Source organism: Hemitrygon akajei, chromosome 4 (genome assembly GCF_048418815.1).
Source record: "Hemitrygon akajei chromosome 4, sHemAka1.3, whole genome shotgun sequence".
NCBI classification, from domain to species: Eukaryota; Metazoa; Chordata; class Chondrichthyes; order Myliobatiformes; family Dasyatidae; genus Hemitrygon; species Hemitrygon akajei.
In genome coordinates this window covers 174,359,022-174,374,784 of record NC_133127.1, presented here as the reverse complement: position 1 = coordinate 174,374,784, position 15,763 = coordinate 174,359,022, and the positions used below count along the sequence as shown (strand labels likewise).

General features: G+C 42.9%; 2 protein-coding genes across 3 annotated transcripts in view; both read right to left on the bottom strand.

Annotated features, from left to right (window-relative positions):
- LOC140726964 (proteasomal ATPase-associated factor 1-like) overlaps positions 1-15,763 on the bottom strand; it is a 474,892-nt gene that overhangs the window by 274,406 nt on the left and 184,723 nt on the right. The window lies entirely within an intron of this gene.
- plekhb1 (pleckstrin homology domain containing B1) overlaps positions 1-15,763 on the bottom strand; it is a 100,816-nt gene that overhangs the window by 684 nt on the left and 84,369 nt on the right. For both annotated transcript variants that reach the window (XM_073041882.1, XM_073041883.1), the window contains exon 5: positions 3,877-3,979. In XM_073041882.1, the coding sequence (XP_072897983.1) occupies positions 3,877-3,979 (103 nt within the window). The remainder of the gene's footprint in view (positions 1-3,876; positions 3,980-15,763) is intronic.

The window sequence follows — 15,763 nt, the reverse complement described above, 5'->3', positions numbered from 1 at the left end:
AAAATACAACAAACTGTGCAGATACAAAAAGGAAAAAAAATAAGCAATAAATATCAAGAACATGAGATGATGAGTCCTTAAAAGAGACTCCATAGGTTGTAGGCTGAGGAGAGTTATCCCCACTGGTTAAAGCACCTGATGGTTGAGGGGTAATAACTGATCTGGAACACGGTGGTGTGAATCCTGAGGCTCCTGTACCTTCTTCCTGATGGCAACAGTGAGAAGAGAGCTGTTGGTGGTGGGGCTTGACATTGGATGCAGCTTTTCTGTGACAGCGCTCCATGTAGATGTGCTCATTGGTGGGGAGGGCTTTACCTGTGATGGACTGGGCTGTATCCACTTTTTGCAGGATTTTCCATTCAAGGGCATTGATGTTTCCATGCCAGGCCGTGATGCAGCCAGTCAATATATCCTCCACCGCACATCTATAGATGTTTGTCAAAGTTTCTGATGACATGCCTAATCTTTGCAAACTCCTAAGGAAAAAGAAACACTGCTGTGCATTTATTTGTAATTGCACCCATGTGCTGGGCCCAGAACAGGTCCTCTGAAATGATAACACTGAGGAATTTAAAGTTGCTGACATTTTCCATATTTGATCCCTCAATGAGGACTGGCTCATGGATTCCTGGTTTCCATTTATTAGTTAAATGTACAGTGACATACACATTGAAGTGCTTTGTTTGTGTTAACAGTCTAAGGGTACACTGGTGGCTGCCCACAAGTGTAAGCCCACTGCCAACATAGCATGACTACAACGTTCTGCAGGGCAACATGCAGCCAACATACAAGAAGACAGAAACAACAAACAGCAAAATTAACCCCTTCCTCCCCCCAACCCAGTGGGTGGGCACAGGGAAATCCTGCCTATTATGGAAGGTGAAGCAAAGGTGCTTGGCGAAATGGTCCCCCAGTCTCTATCGGTTTTCACTGATGTAGAGGAGGCCGGACTGGGGGCACTGGGATACAGTAACCAGGAAATCCATTTTAATTCCTCTTCCCATTTCCATTCCATGGTCCCCTACATACCACAATGAGACACACTCAAGCTGGAGGAGCGACACCTCATAACCCATCCGGGTAGCCTCCAACCTATTGGCATGAACATTGATTTCTCTAACTTCCAATCATTTCTCCCCCTCCTGCTTCTCTCTTTTTCCAATCCCTATTCTCCTCACCTACTCATCACCTCCCCCCTTTCTTTCCCCTCCTGCCCCTCCTCCTTCCCTTTTTCCCATAGGCCACTCCCCTCTCCTATCAGGTTTCGTCTTCAGCCCTTTACCCTTTCCACCTGTCACCCTCCCAGCTTCTCACTTCATCTCCCCTCCCCCAGCCACCCACCTTCCCCCTCACCTTGCTTCAACCATTGCCTGTCAGCTTGTATTTCTTCCCCTCCTCCCCCACCTGCTTATTCTGGCTTCTTCCAATTCCTTTCCAGTCCTGAAGAAGGGTCTTGGCCTGAAATGTCAACTGTTTATTCCCCGCCATAGATGCTGCCTGACCTACTAGTTCCTGCTGCGTGCTCAAGATTTCCAGTTTCTGCAGAATCTGTTTGGTTAGTATAGTATATAATTCCTGCATAATTCTCTGCTCTTGTATTCTTCTGCCAATGAATGCTAGCTAACCATAATATTAGATGCATTTTAGAAATACAGTTTTAGGATTTACATTGACTTCCATGGCATTGTATGGAAAAGATCTGGCAACAAAACAATCACAGTTATCTTGACTATACCTCTTCCAATCCTGTCTCATCCAAAAATGCTACATATTCCTTTTTCTCAGTTCCCTTGTTTCTGTCGCATCTTTCCTGGGATGCAGCTTTTCTTTCCAGGACATCAGAAATGTCTTCCTTCTTCAAAGAACAAGGTTTCCCTTCCTCTGCCATTGATGCTGTCCTCACCCAGATCTCCTCCATTTCCTGAACATCCACGCTCATCCCATCTTCCCACAACCCTAACAAAGATAGAGTTCCTCTTGTCCATGCCTACCACCCCATGAGCCTCTTCATTCAATATGTCAGGCTCCGCAACTTCCTCCACCTCCAAAGGGATTCTACTATCAAGTAAGTCAACTCATCAGAAAGGATGGATCCGTCCTTGGCTACAACCCAGACTCTTTTGAGTTAGTAGTGGCGAGGACGTCACTAAGCAAACTGCTATCCATTATGGACAATCAGGCACATCCACTCCACGACCTACTGAATAAACAGCGGAGCACCCTTTTGAACAGGCTCATTCAACTCCGCTGTCACAAGGATCGTTACAGAAAATCTTTCCTACCAATGCAATAAGCATATGCAACAGTTCATCTCTGTGCGACAGGAGAACACACGTCATAGTACAATAGTCTCTGCTTTATTATATTGTACATTATTATTGCACATTGGTAAATTATTACTGTGTATATTATTATTCTGTGCATTATTATTAGTTAAGTCTGCACACTGCTAAGTGTATTTTTAAATGTTGTTGCTGTAACAAAAGAATTTTCCACTCGGGATCAATTAAGTGCTTATTATTATTATTATTAGTAGTAGTAGTAGCATCTTTACCACCCCCTCCACTTTTCACAGGGATCACTTCCTCCATGATTCCCTTATCCACTCATCCCTCCCCACTAATCTCCCTCCTGCCTCTTATCCCTGCAAGCGGCCAAAGTGCTTCACCTTCCTATTCAGCTCCTCCCTCACCTCCATTCAGGGCCCCAAAAAGTCCTTCCAGGTAAGACCTGTAAAACTGCTGGGGTCGACTATTATATCCGGTGCTCCTGATTTAGCCTCCTCTGCAATGGTGAGACCTGTTATAAGTTGGGTGACCATTTCGTCAGGCACTGCTGCTCCATCAAAATTGGAACTTCCCAGTGGCTAAGCATTTTAATTTCAATTCCGAATCCCATTCTGACATGGCCATGGCCTCCTTTTGTGCCAAGATGAGGTCACCCTCAAGGTGGAGGAGCAATACCTTATATTCTTTCTGGGTAGCCTCCAACCTGATGGCATGAAAATCAATTTCTCCTTCTGGTAAAAAGAATTCCCCATCCTCTTCTCTTCTATTCTCCACCCTGGCCTCTTATCTCTTCCCTGGTTCCCCTCCTCCTTCCCTTTCTCCTATGGTCCACTCTCCTCTCCTATCAGATTTGTTCCTCTCCAGCCTTTTATCTGTCCTGCCACCTGGCTTCACCCATCACCTTCTAGCTATCCGCCCTCTTCTTCCCCCACCTTTTCATTCTGCATCTTCCCCTTTTCTTTCCAGTCCTGAAGAAGTGTCTTGGCCCAAAACATTAACTGTTTATTTATTTCCATGGATGCTGCCTGACCTCCTGAGCTCCTCCAGCTGTTTTATATCTGTTGCTTTGGATTTCCAGCATCTGTAGAACTCCCCATGTTACTGAGTGCTAACAGATAGGGGTCACGCCCTAAAATGCTATTTACAAGGTCCCTATTCCAGGCATCTCAAGTTAAAGGTGCTCTTGGGGAATTAATCTTTTCAAGATACGTGTTGAGCAAAAGAGTGTGGTAGCTTTTATTCTGCAAAGATACTTTGATTTATCAACAGAGTACAATACCAGGACTGAGTTGCAATCACTTGAAATTAGCTACCTCTACTTGCACTAATTTTGCCATTCTATGTGAAATCATTATCAGCAAGCAGTAAAGGTGCAGATAACATCACAAGGTTATGGCTGCTTATTAGAAAAAGACTATATGACATAAGAGCAGAGCAGGCCATTCAGACCATTGAGTCTGCTCGAAGCAGCAGAACATCAAGTTATCAAAATGATTAAAAACTATAAGAACTTAGAAACTTAAATCAATCGATTGACGTTTGACAACAAATTATGTCAAGTTGTGTAACAGGACTTTAAATGCTGTACCTGGATACTGATAGGCGCAGTTCCTTGGATTGATGTAGATGGTGTTAAACTCATTTGGAGCAATGGTTTGATAATGATCATCAGCAGGATCATACACGGATACCTTGTAAACAGAATAATTTGTTAAACATTAGTGGGCTTTACAATGCAAAAAGACCAAGAGGCATTTTATCTTCAGAGAATACATGCAGTTATTACATATAGGGACAAAAAGATTACCTGCTGATACTGAGCAGCAGTTAAATGTATTGATTGAGTTATGGAGCCTAAAAGACAAGGTATAAATTGCTGTCTTTTTCCACTTACCTGTTTCTAGTACAAGTAGCAGAACTTGTGAATATTTCTGGGGGAAGATAGCAATATATGCTCTGATTGGCTGTAAATGCAATTTTTCAGTTCAAGGTCCTTTATTATTATGTAGATTTTACTTTTGTCTTGCCTTCCATTTGTTTACTTTTCAATCCTTATGGCTTAAGTATTTTTGTTGCTATAACTCTAAGGTTGTGTGGCAGGATGGAGATATGTCTTTATCAAAGGAGGTGTAAGGTGCTTCATCCCTCCGCTTGCCTGCAGGTCACCCTTGGGAACGGTGTATTACCTGCTTAACTCCATGGTCAGGGTCACGTGAAGCCATGGGAGCAGGTGGTGAATGGTCGTATGAGCAGCTGGTACATATCACAAGTCCTGATTTATGCGGCCACTGACACCAGGCAGACAATCTCTGAAGAGTATTGATAATAGCTGTGGTCACACTCTTTGTAAAGACACTGTCCAGAAGAAGGCAATAGCAAACTATTTCTGTGGAATTTGCTAAGAACAATCATGGTCAATAGACGTTGATTGTCCACATCATCCGACACGGCACATGATGGGTGTGATGATGATGATGAATTCTAAGGTGAGTTGGGGCACCCAAGAAAGTAAATAGAAAACCTTCTCCTAAAGTTTCATTGGTGCTGCCATTTCATCACCATGAGGAACAAAGCTGAATATCCTGTACCAAGCGACTCAATGCCAAACACATTCAACTGCAAGGTTTGGGCAGCATTCCAGATTAGCCACCAGGAACAGCTGACATAATACACAAGGTCTTCTCCCTGTCTGCGCCAGATAGATCTATCAATGATAGCAACAATAGAAGTGACCATGGCACATGCTTTGTGGAGACAAAGTCCTGTCTTTACACTGAGGGCACATCTATTGGGTTGTGTGATACTATGGGTTGGAGTCCTTCTCATTTAGAAGACTCAATTTGGTAACATAAAATGAAACATACCCTCATGAAGGGCTCTGGAACATCAGCAGACACAGACACCACCATAATTTGTGACCTTCTAGCCCACATCTCCTTCACACCGCCATTATTATCAAAGCAGGTCATCCCCTGAAGTTACTGATTACAGTATCTCCAGCCCCTGCCATCTCAAACTAAAAGTGGTCAAGGGAAGATGATTGAGCCCTGGTTCACAGGGAAGAGCAGAAGGGGTTGCTGGGAGCAGCACCGGGATAACCCAAAACTGAGAACCAACCTAGTGAAGCATAGCACAGAGCTATCTACATGCTATACATCAAAACCAGCATGCAATGGATAGCTCTAAGCGATCTCACAGCCAACAGATCAGATCAAAGTTCTGCAATATTGCCAAATATAGAAGTGTACAATGGTGGACAGTTAAGCAGGAGATTCCATGAACTCAAGGATGTCTGGGCCTAGCCTGTGAGGACTAAGGACTAGGGAGAAATAATCATGGCCATATTGGGACAAAGGTCCACTTCAGCTTCTGCCTATCTCAGGAGCCAGCTATCATCAATACAATTCACTCCACATGATACCAAGAAACAACCGAAAGCACTGGATAGATCAAAGGCAACGGGACTGGACAATGTCCCAGTTGTGGTTCTAATAAAACAGTGTTCCAGGACTAGTCGCAACTCTAGCCTAGTAGTTTCAATTTGATTACAAAGATGTAACTGTAAATTGATGGAAGGTGTTGTCAAGTGGCAAAAAAAGAAACAAAAAAGCACAGCTTTCTCTTTGCTAAGGCCACTCCTTCCCAGACCACAGCCCCGCTCCAGATGAGAGAGGAGAGTGATTGCCACTGACATTTGACTGAATGTAGCATCAAAGTGCCCCGGTAATATTGAATTCGATGGGCGTCCAAGGGAAAACATTCTGATGTTTGGAGAGGTTCTTGACATGAAGGAAAATGATTGATAGAGGCCAAGTATCCCAATCCCTGCACATCCTCAACCCGACCATGTTGATCAGTTCATCAATGACCTTCTTTCTTAAGGATCGAAGTGGATACGTTCAGCTGATGATTTTACAATGTTGAATTCTATTTATAGCTCATCAGCAAATAAAGCAGACTAGTACAAAGACAAGTTTATTATCATATACACAAGTACATGCATGCACAGGTGCGCTGAAGAACATACTTGCAGCAACATCACAGGCAAATAGCATCAGATGCACAACATTCAGAAGAAAAACATAAATTATATGTATTTTTTATGAGAATAAACAGTTCATTGCAGAACAAAGTGGTCATTGTGTTGGTATAGTGAGGTAATGTTTAGAGTTGTGGAGGTTGATTCAAGAGATGAATGGTTGATGTTTCAGTACTTCCTACCCAACAGTAGTTTCAAGAAGACAGTATGGCCCAGATAATGGGGATTATTTGATGATATATGTTGCATTGTTGAGGCAGTGCCTCATGTAGATATTCCTGATAGTGGGGAGGCACGTAGCTGTGATATATTGAGCTGAGTTTATAACTCTCTGCAGCTTCTTAGCCTCCTGTGCATTTGAATTTGCCACACTTGACTTTGCTGTAACCAGTCAGGATACTCAAAGTTCCATGTAACATTATTGTCAAAGTACCGTACGTACATGTCACCATATACTACCCTGAGATTCATTTTACTGCTTGTGTAATATTGTCTGGTAATTTTGTGGCACCAATAACGATCTCCTACTAGAGAAGGTGTTCCCAACCATTTTTTATGCCACAGTCCAATACCATTAAGCAAGGGCTCTGTGGAACCCTTGCACTAGAGAGAGGCTAAAAGGGGGGAATTTGTCCTTTGAGTCAGAGCAAATGGCTGAAATAGTGAACGAGCCTGAAGGATCATTGGAGACCCAAGTCACACCAACCACAAACTGTCCCAGCTGCTACCATCTGGGAAACGGAGCCACAGCATAAAAGACAGGACCAACAGGCTCTGGGACAGCTTCTTCCACTAGGCCATCAGGCTGATTAATGGACAAGGGAATACAATTGTATTCACGCTAATGCAATTGTATTTCTACACTATATTGACTGTCCTGTTGTACATGCTGTTTGCTACAAATTACTATAAATTGCATATTCAGATGGAGACATAAGGTAAAGACTTCTACTCCTCATGTATGTGAAGGATGTAAGAAATAAAGTCAACTCAATTCAATAGTGTCAGTTTTACTGAGAAGGGTTTGTAGGATAGAGAAGGCAAAATGTGCACACTAACATGCTGTGACATTTTGGGATTAAGTAGGAGGTTGTGCTAGGTCTTCTGAAAAGCATTAACGTGGATAAGATCCCAAGGTCTGATGGCATTGTTGTAAGTATTAGCCTTCAATGATAAAGATCAGTTAGGCACAGAGAAAATCTGTATTTGCTGATAAGTCCGCTTATTGGCACATGAATTGACACCCTATTTACCTGTTACCCTAGCTCTCCATGAACAGTCAAAGAATAGAAAAGAAGGAAAAGAAGTCTATGCTGGCCAGGCATTCTTCTTGATCGCAATGTAGACTCCATGTTTCCGAAGCAGGGTTATCCACTTCCGCGATGATTGTCTCCACAGAGTTGTCGCTGTCTGTGCTGCCAAAATCTTCCATTGCTATCTTATTCCTTATCAGATCAATCTGTGATGTTTCAATTTCATTAGTTCAAGCTCCTTTGACTGTCTCAGCTTCTCATTGGATCTTGTCTAAGGCTACAAGCAGTATTACGTTAAGGCTCTTTCACCCAGTCTTGTGCCCTAAGTTATGTCTTTTGTTACTTCCAACTCAGACTGGTCCACACCAGTATCTGAAAATGATCTCAAACTTAACAGATCATCAGCAAAAAACTCATTGTGCCCACGTTCATTCTTTCTGATTAAGTTATCCCTGAACAAGAACCAGTTCATCAAACAGTTCACAGAATGGTGCCTGCAAGAACAGACTCAGAAAATGGCCACCTCCACTCCTGTGATCACATGGCAAGAACAAAGACTTTTCCTTTGTTTGTTTCCACTACCCTTGCCTCATTCCTGTTTGCTGATTTGTAGGTTGTAGTTCTTTCTGGCCAACAGCATCAGCATATGTCCCAGAATATTGAAAGAAGCAAGTGAGAAGATGACTGAAACTTAGACAAAGCCCTTTGTGTCCTCACCAGTAGCAGGCAAAGACCCAGAGAGCTGGAGAGTAGTAAATGTTGAGCCTTTGTTCCAGCAAGAAAATAGGGATAATCCAGGAAATAAAAGGCCAGTGAGCTTCATGTCAGTGACAGGGAAGCTTTTGGAGAGGATACTGAAGGATAGGACTTTTGTGCATTTGAAAAGGCTTGGCTTGCTTAGAGAAAGTCAGCATGGCCTTGTGCATACCTTGCAAATTTGACCGTGTTTTTGAGAAGGCGACAAAAGAGCTTATGAGGGCAAGGCAGTGGATGTTAGCTACATGGACTTTAGTAAGGCATTTGATGAGGTACCTCATAGTAGCTTGATTAAGGTGCATGGGATCCAGGGTGAATTACAAGTCACACATCAGGTTGAAGAGCAGCTACTTCCCTTCAGCCAATTGGTTCTTGAGCCAACCTGCACAATCATGAATCACTATAATTTAGCAACACTACGATCACTTTGTGCTAAAATAAACTTCGATTTTTTGTTCTTTTCTTATAAAAATTGTGTATAATTCAATATATTGTTCAACTATTGGGCATCAGTTGACTTTGACAATATGGGAAAGGGAGTCCACCAAAAACCAAAAACCGGTTGGTCATTGTGAATTATGCCATCATGAGGGTAGGGTTAAATCGGGGATTGCTGGGCAGCATGGTTTGGAGGCAGTATTCCGCACCGTATCTCAATAAATAAATAAATAAATGTTCCAATGTCAACTTCATTAGTTTATTTGCATTAATAAAATAAGGTGGGGGAGCAGAAAATGGATGTAGGTTCGTGTCCCTTGCTGAAAATTAAGCATCTTAATAATGGAACTTTAGAAAGAACATTACAGAACAATGCAAGCCCTTCAGTCCATTGTGTTGTGCTGACCATTTAACCTACTCTAAAATCTACCCTTCCCTCCTACATAGCCTTTCATTTTTCTATCATCCATATGAGTCTCTTAAATGTCCTTGCAACACACACAAAATGCTGTTGAAACTCAGCAGGCCAGGCAGCCTCTATGGAAAAGAGTACAGTTTCGGGCCAAGACCCTTCAGCAGGTCCTGATGGTGTGAGTCCTGAGGCTCCTGTACCTTCTTCTTGATGCAGCAGTGTGAAGAGAGCATGGCTAGGGTGGTGGGGGTTCTTGATGATGCACAGTGCTCTCCTGTGACAGCACTCCATGTAGTTGTGCTCAATGGTGTAGGGACAACTTTACCCATGATGAACTGGGCCAGGTCTACTACTTTTTGTAGGATTTTCCACTTAGGGCATTGGTGTTTCCATACCAGGCTGTGATACAACCAGATAATATACTCTCCACCACACATCTAAAGAAGTTTGTCAAAGTTTTAGATGTCATGCCAAATATTCATAAACTTCTGAGAGAGTAGAGGTGCTGCTGTGCTTTCTTTGTGCTTGTGTTCTGGGCCCAGGACTGGTCCTCTGAAATGATGATACTGAGAAATTCTCCATCTCTGATATCTCAATGAGAATTGGGTCATGGATCTCCATTTTCCTCCTTCTGAAGTTAATAATCATCTCCTTGGTCTTTTTGACATTGAGTGAGAGGTTGTTGTTATGGCATCACTCAGCCAGATTTTCAATCTCCCTCCTATATGCTGATTTGTCACTACCCTTGATTTGGCCAATGACTGTAGTGTCATCGGCAAACTTAAATAGGCATGGGAATTGCGCTTACCCTCACAACCATAAATAGAAAACATGTAGAGCAGGAAGCAATGTCTCCTGATGAAGGGTTTCGGCCTGAAACGTCGTCACTACCTCCTCCCATAGATGCTGTCTGGCCTGCTGAGTTCTGCCAGCATTTTGTGTTTTTACGTACAGCTTTGTGGTTCACCTGTGCTTAGGGAGATTGTGGAGGAGATGTTGTTGCCAATTTAAACTGACTGGGGTCGGCAAGTGAGGAAATTGAGGATCCAATTGCACAAGGAGGTATTGAGGCCTAGGACTTGAACCTTATTGATGAGTTTAGAGGGGATGATAGTATTGAATACCGAGCTGTAGGCTATGAAGAGCGCCCTAACGTATGTATCTTCACTGTCTTGATATTCCTGTATTAAGTAAAGAACCAATGAAATGGCATCTGTTGTTGACCTGTTGTGCCAGTAGGCAAACTGGAGTGGACCCAAGTCACTTCTCAGGCAGGAGATGATGTGTTTCATCACCAATCTCTCAAAGCACTTCATCACTGTGATGACAGTCATTGAGGCAGGTTACTATATTCTTCTTAGACATTGGTATTTCCATTTATTTCCACTTGGCATGATTAACTTATTATTATTTAATTATTTTTTGGTTTTTATATTGGTATATTTCTTCACTATTCCTGGTTGGTGCAGCTGTAACGTAACCCAATTTCCCTCGGGATCAATAAAATCTGTCTGTCTGTATGAATGAAACCTGATGAAGCAGGTGGATAGCTCAGACTGCTGAAGTGAGAAGTTAAAGGTATCAGTGAATGCTCCAGCCAATTGATCAGTACAGGTCTTTGGTACCCAGCTAGCTACCCTGTCTGGGCCAGATACATTCCGTGGGTCCACCCTTCTAAAGGATGCTCCCACGTCAGCCTCAGAGACTGAAATCACAGGATCATCGGAGGCTGTGGGAGTTTGTGAAGATTCCTCTATAATTTGATGATCAAAGTGAGCATAGAAGGCATTGAGCTCATCTGGGAGTGATGCCTTGTTGTCACTTATGTCGCTGGGTTTCACTGCGTAAGGGGTAATAGCACTTAAGCCCTGCCACAGCCGTCGAGTAATTCAAGTAGTGCTGGAGTTGCCACTTCGCACATGAGATAGCTTTCCAGAGATCATATCTGGAACTCTTGTACTTGGTTGCCAGACCTAAATACACTGATCTGGCCCTCAGTGGATTGTGGATCTCATGGTTCATCCAGGGCTTCAGGTTAGGGAAGACTCTGAATGATTTTGTGGGGACATGTTTGTCTAGTAGTGTTGCTATAAAGTCCATGACAACCATGGTGTATTCATTCAGCTCCTCTGATGAATCCTTGAACACAGTCCAGTCTACCTATCATAGGCAGTCCTCCGGCTCTTCTGACCACCTCTTTGTTGTCTTAATCTCTGGGGCCTTGCTCTTTCATCTCTGCCTATATGCAGATAGGAGAAGGACAGCCAAATGATCAGATTTCCCGAAATGCGGTCCAGATATGGAACTGTAGGCATTCCTAATTGTAGTGTAACAGTGGTTGTGTGTTGGCACTCCTGGTGCTACAGGTGATATGCTGATGATAATTGGGCAGAAATTGGGCAGTCTCTGAAGTTTATTTGAATGTCGTCAGGGTAGGCTGTTTCTTGTATGCTAACTATGACATTCAATGCATTGTGTGCTTTTTTTATTATCTGCTTTTGGGTGGTATGTAAACTGTGGTCAGGTTTACAGAGAACTCTATCGTTAAGTAGAACGGTTAGAACTTGATCATCAGATGTTCCAGGTCATGTGAACAAAAGTGCGATAATCACACTGAGCACCACAAAAAAATTATCATGTTACAGACCTCTAGCTTTTGCCTTCTCCAAATCAGCAGTCCAGTTCATCCGGTTATCAAGAAGCCTTCGGATCTAACTGATGTATCCGGTGTGTCCAGACTCCATGAAACAAGAATGCAGCAATTCCTCATTTCACTCTGATCCAGCAATCTTGCCCTTAGGCCCTCAGTTTTGTTCTCCAGCGACTGTACACTTGCTAACAAGGTGCTGGGTAGAGGGAGTTGTATTCCTCTGCATTTCAGCCTGGCTTGAAGTCCTATACTCGTCCCACTCGTTTGGCTGTGGCAATGTATCTTCATCCACTTAAAGGTGCCATATTTATTAATATAGGTGCAGTATATTTAGAAGTTTTGTAAGCAGCCTGCATTACATCGCCGAGACTCTGCAGCGCCATCACAAGAGTCACATCTCTTGTCCATGTAGCTGTAGGCACATCTGGCTTAAAAGCACGCAGTCATCGGGAGAACGTACAAATTCCAGACAGCGCTCAAGATCAAGAAGGAATCTGAGTCACTGGAGATGTGAGACACTGGCTCTACCAGCTGTACTACTGTGCTTCCTTTACTTTACTGAGACATGGGGAATTGTGATCAACTCCAATAAAATATGCTGAAACCAAGGGTCTTGAATCATCAAAACATCTACTGTTTATTCCTTTCCAATGAAGCTGCCTGACCTTCTGTGTTCCTCCAGCATTTTGTCTGTGTTACTCTGAAGCCACAGGATGCAGCAGAACAGAATTTGCAATCATAATGTCTTTATATTTTCTGTAGATACGCCTTGATTAAGGAATTATATTCAAAATCTTTAGACTTGCCTGCTATTGGATTTAGCCAGTGTGTAGTTAATTAGCCTTAAGCTGTAATATCCATCCAACCTAATTTTTCTCTGAAAGTTTTGAGTACCCCACTTGTTGAGGCTCCAAAATAAATTCAACTGAATTTTAATTACTGAATGACATTCAAAAGCACTTCCAAATTATACACATAATGGACCTAATCACGTAGCATGTTTTCACTTTAATATGGCTCCTCTCAAGCCGTCTGGTCAGAGATCAAAGAAAAATGCTTGCTGGGTATGTTGTGTTAGGCTGGTGACAAAATCTGAAAGCAGCTGTTTATTTGAGTGTGGAGGCCTGAGTGCTGAGTGACTGCATTAACAAGAAAGTATATTGTTTTAGTTCAATAAAAATATTGCAGATTTGTCAGGTGTTTTGTTGAATAATTTGTATTGTCTTATCTATTTGTGTGCATTCCTCCAAGAGGACCACAGCCTTGTCATGGTTTGGAGCCTTGAGTGTCTCAATGACCCAGAGAGCTATGTTGGCTGGAGTCAGGCTTTATGCTTTGGCTCTTGGTAGGGTCACTCATGCCAAACAGGTCAAAGGGTAAAGGCCAGCTAAGAGGTCCACCAGTCCTTCAGGTTCGGGGATTCAGCTCAGGGTTAACAATCCTGACTGGTAAAACAAAACTGTTATGGAAACAGCAATGAAGAATCCTTTCACATCTGAGTGTGATGGCATTCCTGAGTCTCCACCCGGGACTTGTGTGACTGAATAGTGAAAACCGAGAGGAAGCTGCTGAGATGATGAAAGAAGCCCTGAACACCGCCAGAGATGGAGAATCTTTATTGTGCCCCTAAACGCCAGTGGCATAACAGGCAGTAAGTAAGTAATCTGTGTGCATTGACCAACAGTGGTATCAACACTGTAAAAAGTAGAGCACCCCTTCACACTCCCAGATGATGGATGCAAAAATATTTGAGGTAAATATTTCAGGGGTAAAATTTCTGTGTTGAATGCCTAGAGTTTTTGTTAATTGAATGCGTTATTTTGTGTGGAACTTCCAGGGAAGCAGAGTTGGCAATACGTCTGTACATGGTAGCGTTTATTGGGTGCATTGTGCTTTGTAGATGAGCTTTGCACTTCCACACTGTCATGTCAGGCGAAATCAATGCCTGCAAGGAGAAACAAGAGATGCAGAAATTGAATTGTATGCTGAAATCAAAATTAGTCTCTTGAAGCAGAATTTCATGGACCGGAACTAATTGGAAATAGTTTTCAAAACTCCTCCATGTGGTTTTGATCAGAATATTGAATGCATTTCATGGCTTCATCCTAAAGAGGATTTCAGGATGCAGCTCCATGGCAGAGTAGAAGAAAGAGCATACTATAGAAGAAATAGTAGTAATGTAATAAGAAGTGTCTGGTGCAACCTTGTCTTCCAGTTAGCTCTACAGCTAACAGAGGAAGTAACTTAGTGGTTAAGTTAGTGCACTTGTATCAAGATTGTTTAATGTAATTTCCTGTACACAAGTACAAAGGAAAACAAAATAATTGCTACTCTGGATCCATTGCAGCATAAAAAACATAATAAGATAAAGAACAAAATAAATATAAACACAGAGAAAGCGTGTACGCATATATTGACTGTATGTCCATGAGGTGATGCTAGGCACAGGAATGCCTGTACATAAGGTGACTGGCAGGAAATGATGAAGTTTGGTGGTGGGTGGTTTAGTGGCTGGAGGTGATGATCAGTCTTACTGCTTGGGGGAAGTAACTGTTTTGAATCTGGTGGTCCTGGTGTGGAAACTATGTAGCCTCCTCCCTGATGGCAGTGAGACAAACAGTCCATGAACAAGATGGGTAGGATCCTTTACGATATGGTGGGCTTTTTCCCAGCACCTTTCTGTATATATGGCTTTGATGGTAGGAAGGCTGGTGCCCACGATGCATTGGGCAGTTTTGACTACCTGTTTTAGAGCCTTCCTGTCAGCCTTAATGCAATTTCCGTACCGTGCAGTGGTGCAGCATGTCAGGATAGTCTCTACTGTGCACCTGTAGAAGAATGTGAGTATTGATGTTCATAGTCCAACTCCCTTGAGCCTCCTCAGGAAGTAAAGGCATTTGTGAGCGTAAATAGTGATGATAATGCATCTATTGTAAAAAGCCATCTGATTCACTTGTGTCCTTTGGGGCAATTTGCTCCCTGGATCGACTTACTTCTGAAACATCAAAGATCCCACCATATTGGCCATGCCATCTTCTCACAGCTACCATTGGATAGGAGGTACAAAATGGGTGGTGCTAGAGGGACATTTAAGAAACTCTTAGATAGGCACATTGATAATAGAAAAATGGAGAGCTATGTAGGAAGGAAGGGTTAGATTGATCTTAGAGTAGGTTAAACATTTAGCACAACATCATGGGCCAAGTAAAATACAAGAAGTCTAGGTATGATCTCCAGAAAGCCATCTCACCTGTGAGGTGGCAATTCCAGACCAAACGAATCACTGAAGGATGCTTGGCAGCTGTTGTGGGGCTTTATTACTATTGCCTCCTCCAAAGTGAAACCAAGGGACGTAGGTGACAACAAGGCTTCACTCCCAGTTGAGTTAAATGCCTTTTATGCTTGCATTGATCATCCAAACATAGAGGCACCTTCATGAACTTGCACAGCCCCCGATGACCCTGTGATTTCATTCCCTGAGGCTGACGTGAGAGCATCCTTCAGGAGGGTGAACCCACAGAAATCATCCAGCCCAGATGGGGTACCTGGCCAAGCACTAAAGACCTGCACAGATCGATTGGCTGGAGTGTTCACCAATATCTTTAACCAGTGCCTCTATTTCCTCAAAATGTTTGCGAAGTTTCAGCATGCCATCTAAAACTTTGACAAACTTCTATATATGTGTGGTTGAGAGCATTGACTAGTTGTATCAGGCTTGGTAAGGAAACACCAATGCCCTGGAACAGAAAATCCTGCAAAAGGTAGCAGATACAGCCTGTCTGTATTTGCTCTGTCTGTCTGTGCAGTTTGTCTGTCTCTATTTGTTCAGTCTGTCTGCCTTTGCGCTCTGTCTGTCTGTCTTTGCGCTCTGTCTATCTGTGTCTTTGCGCTCTGTCTGCCTGTCTGTCTTTGCGTTCAATCTGTCTG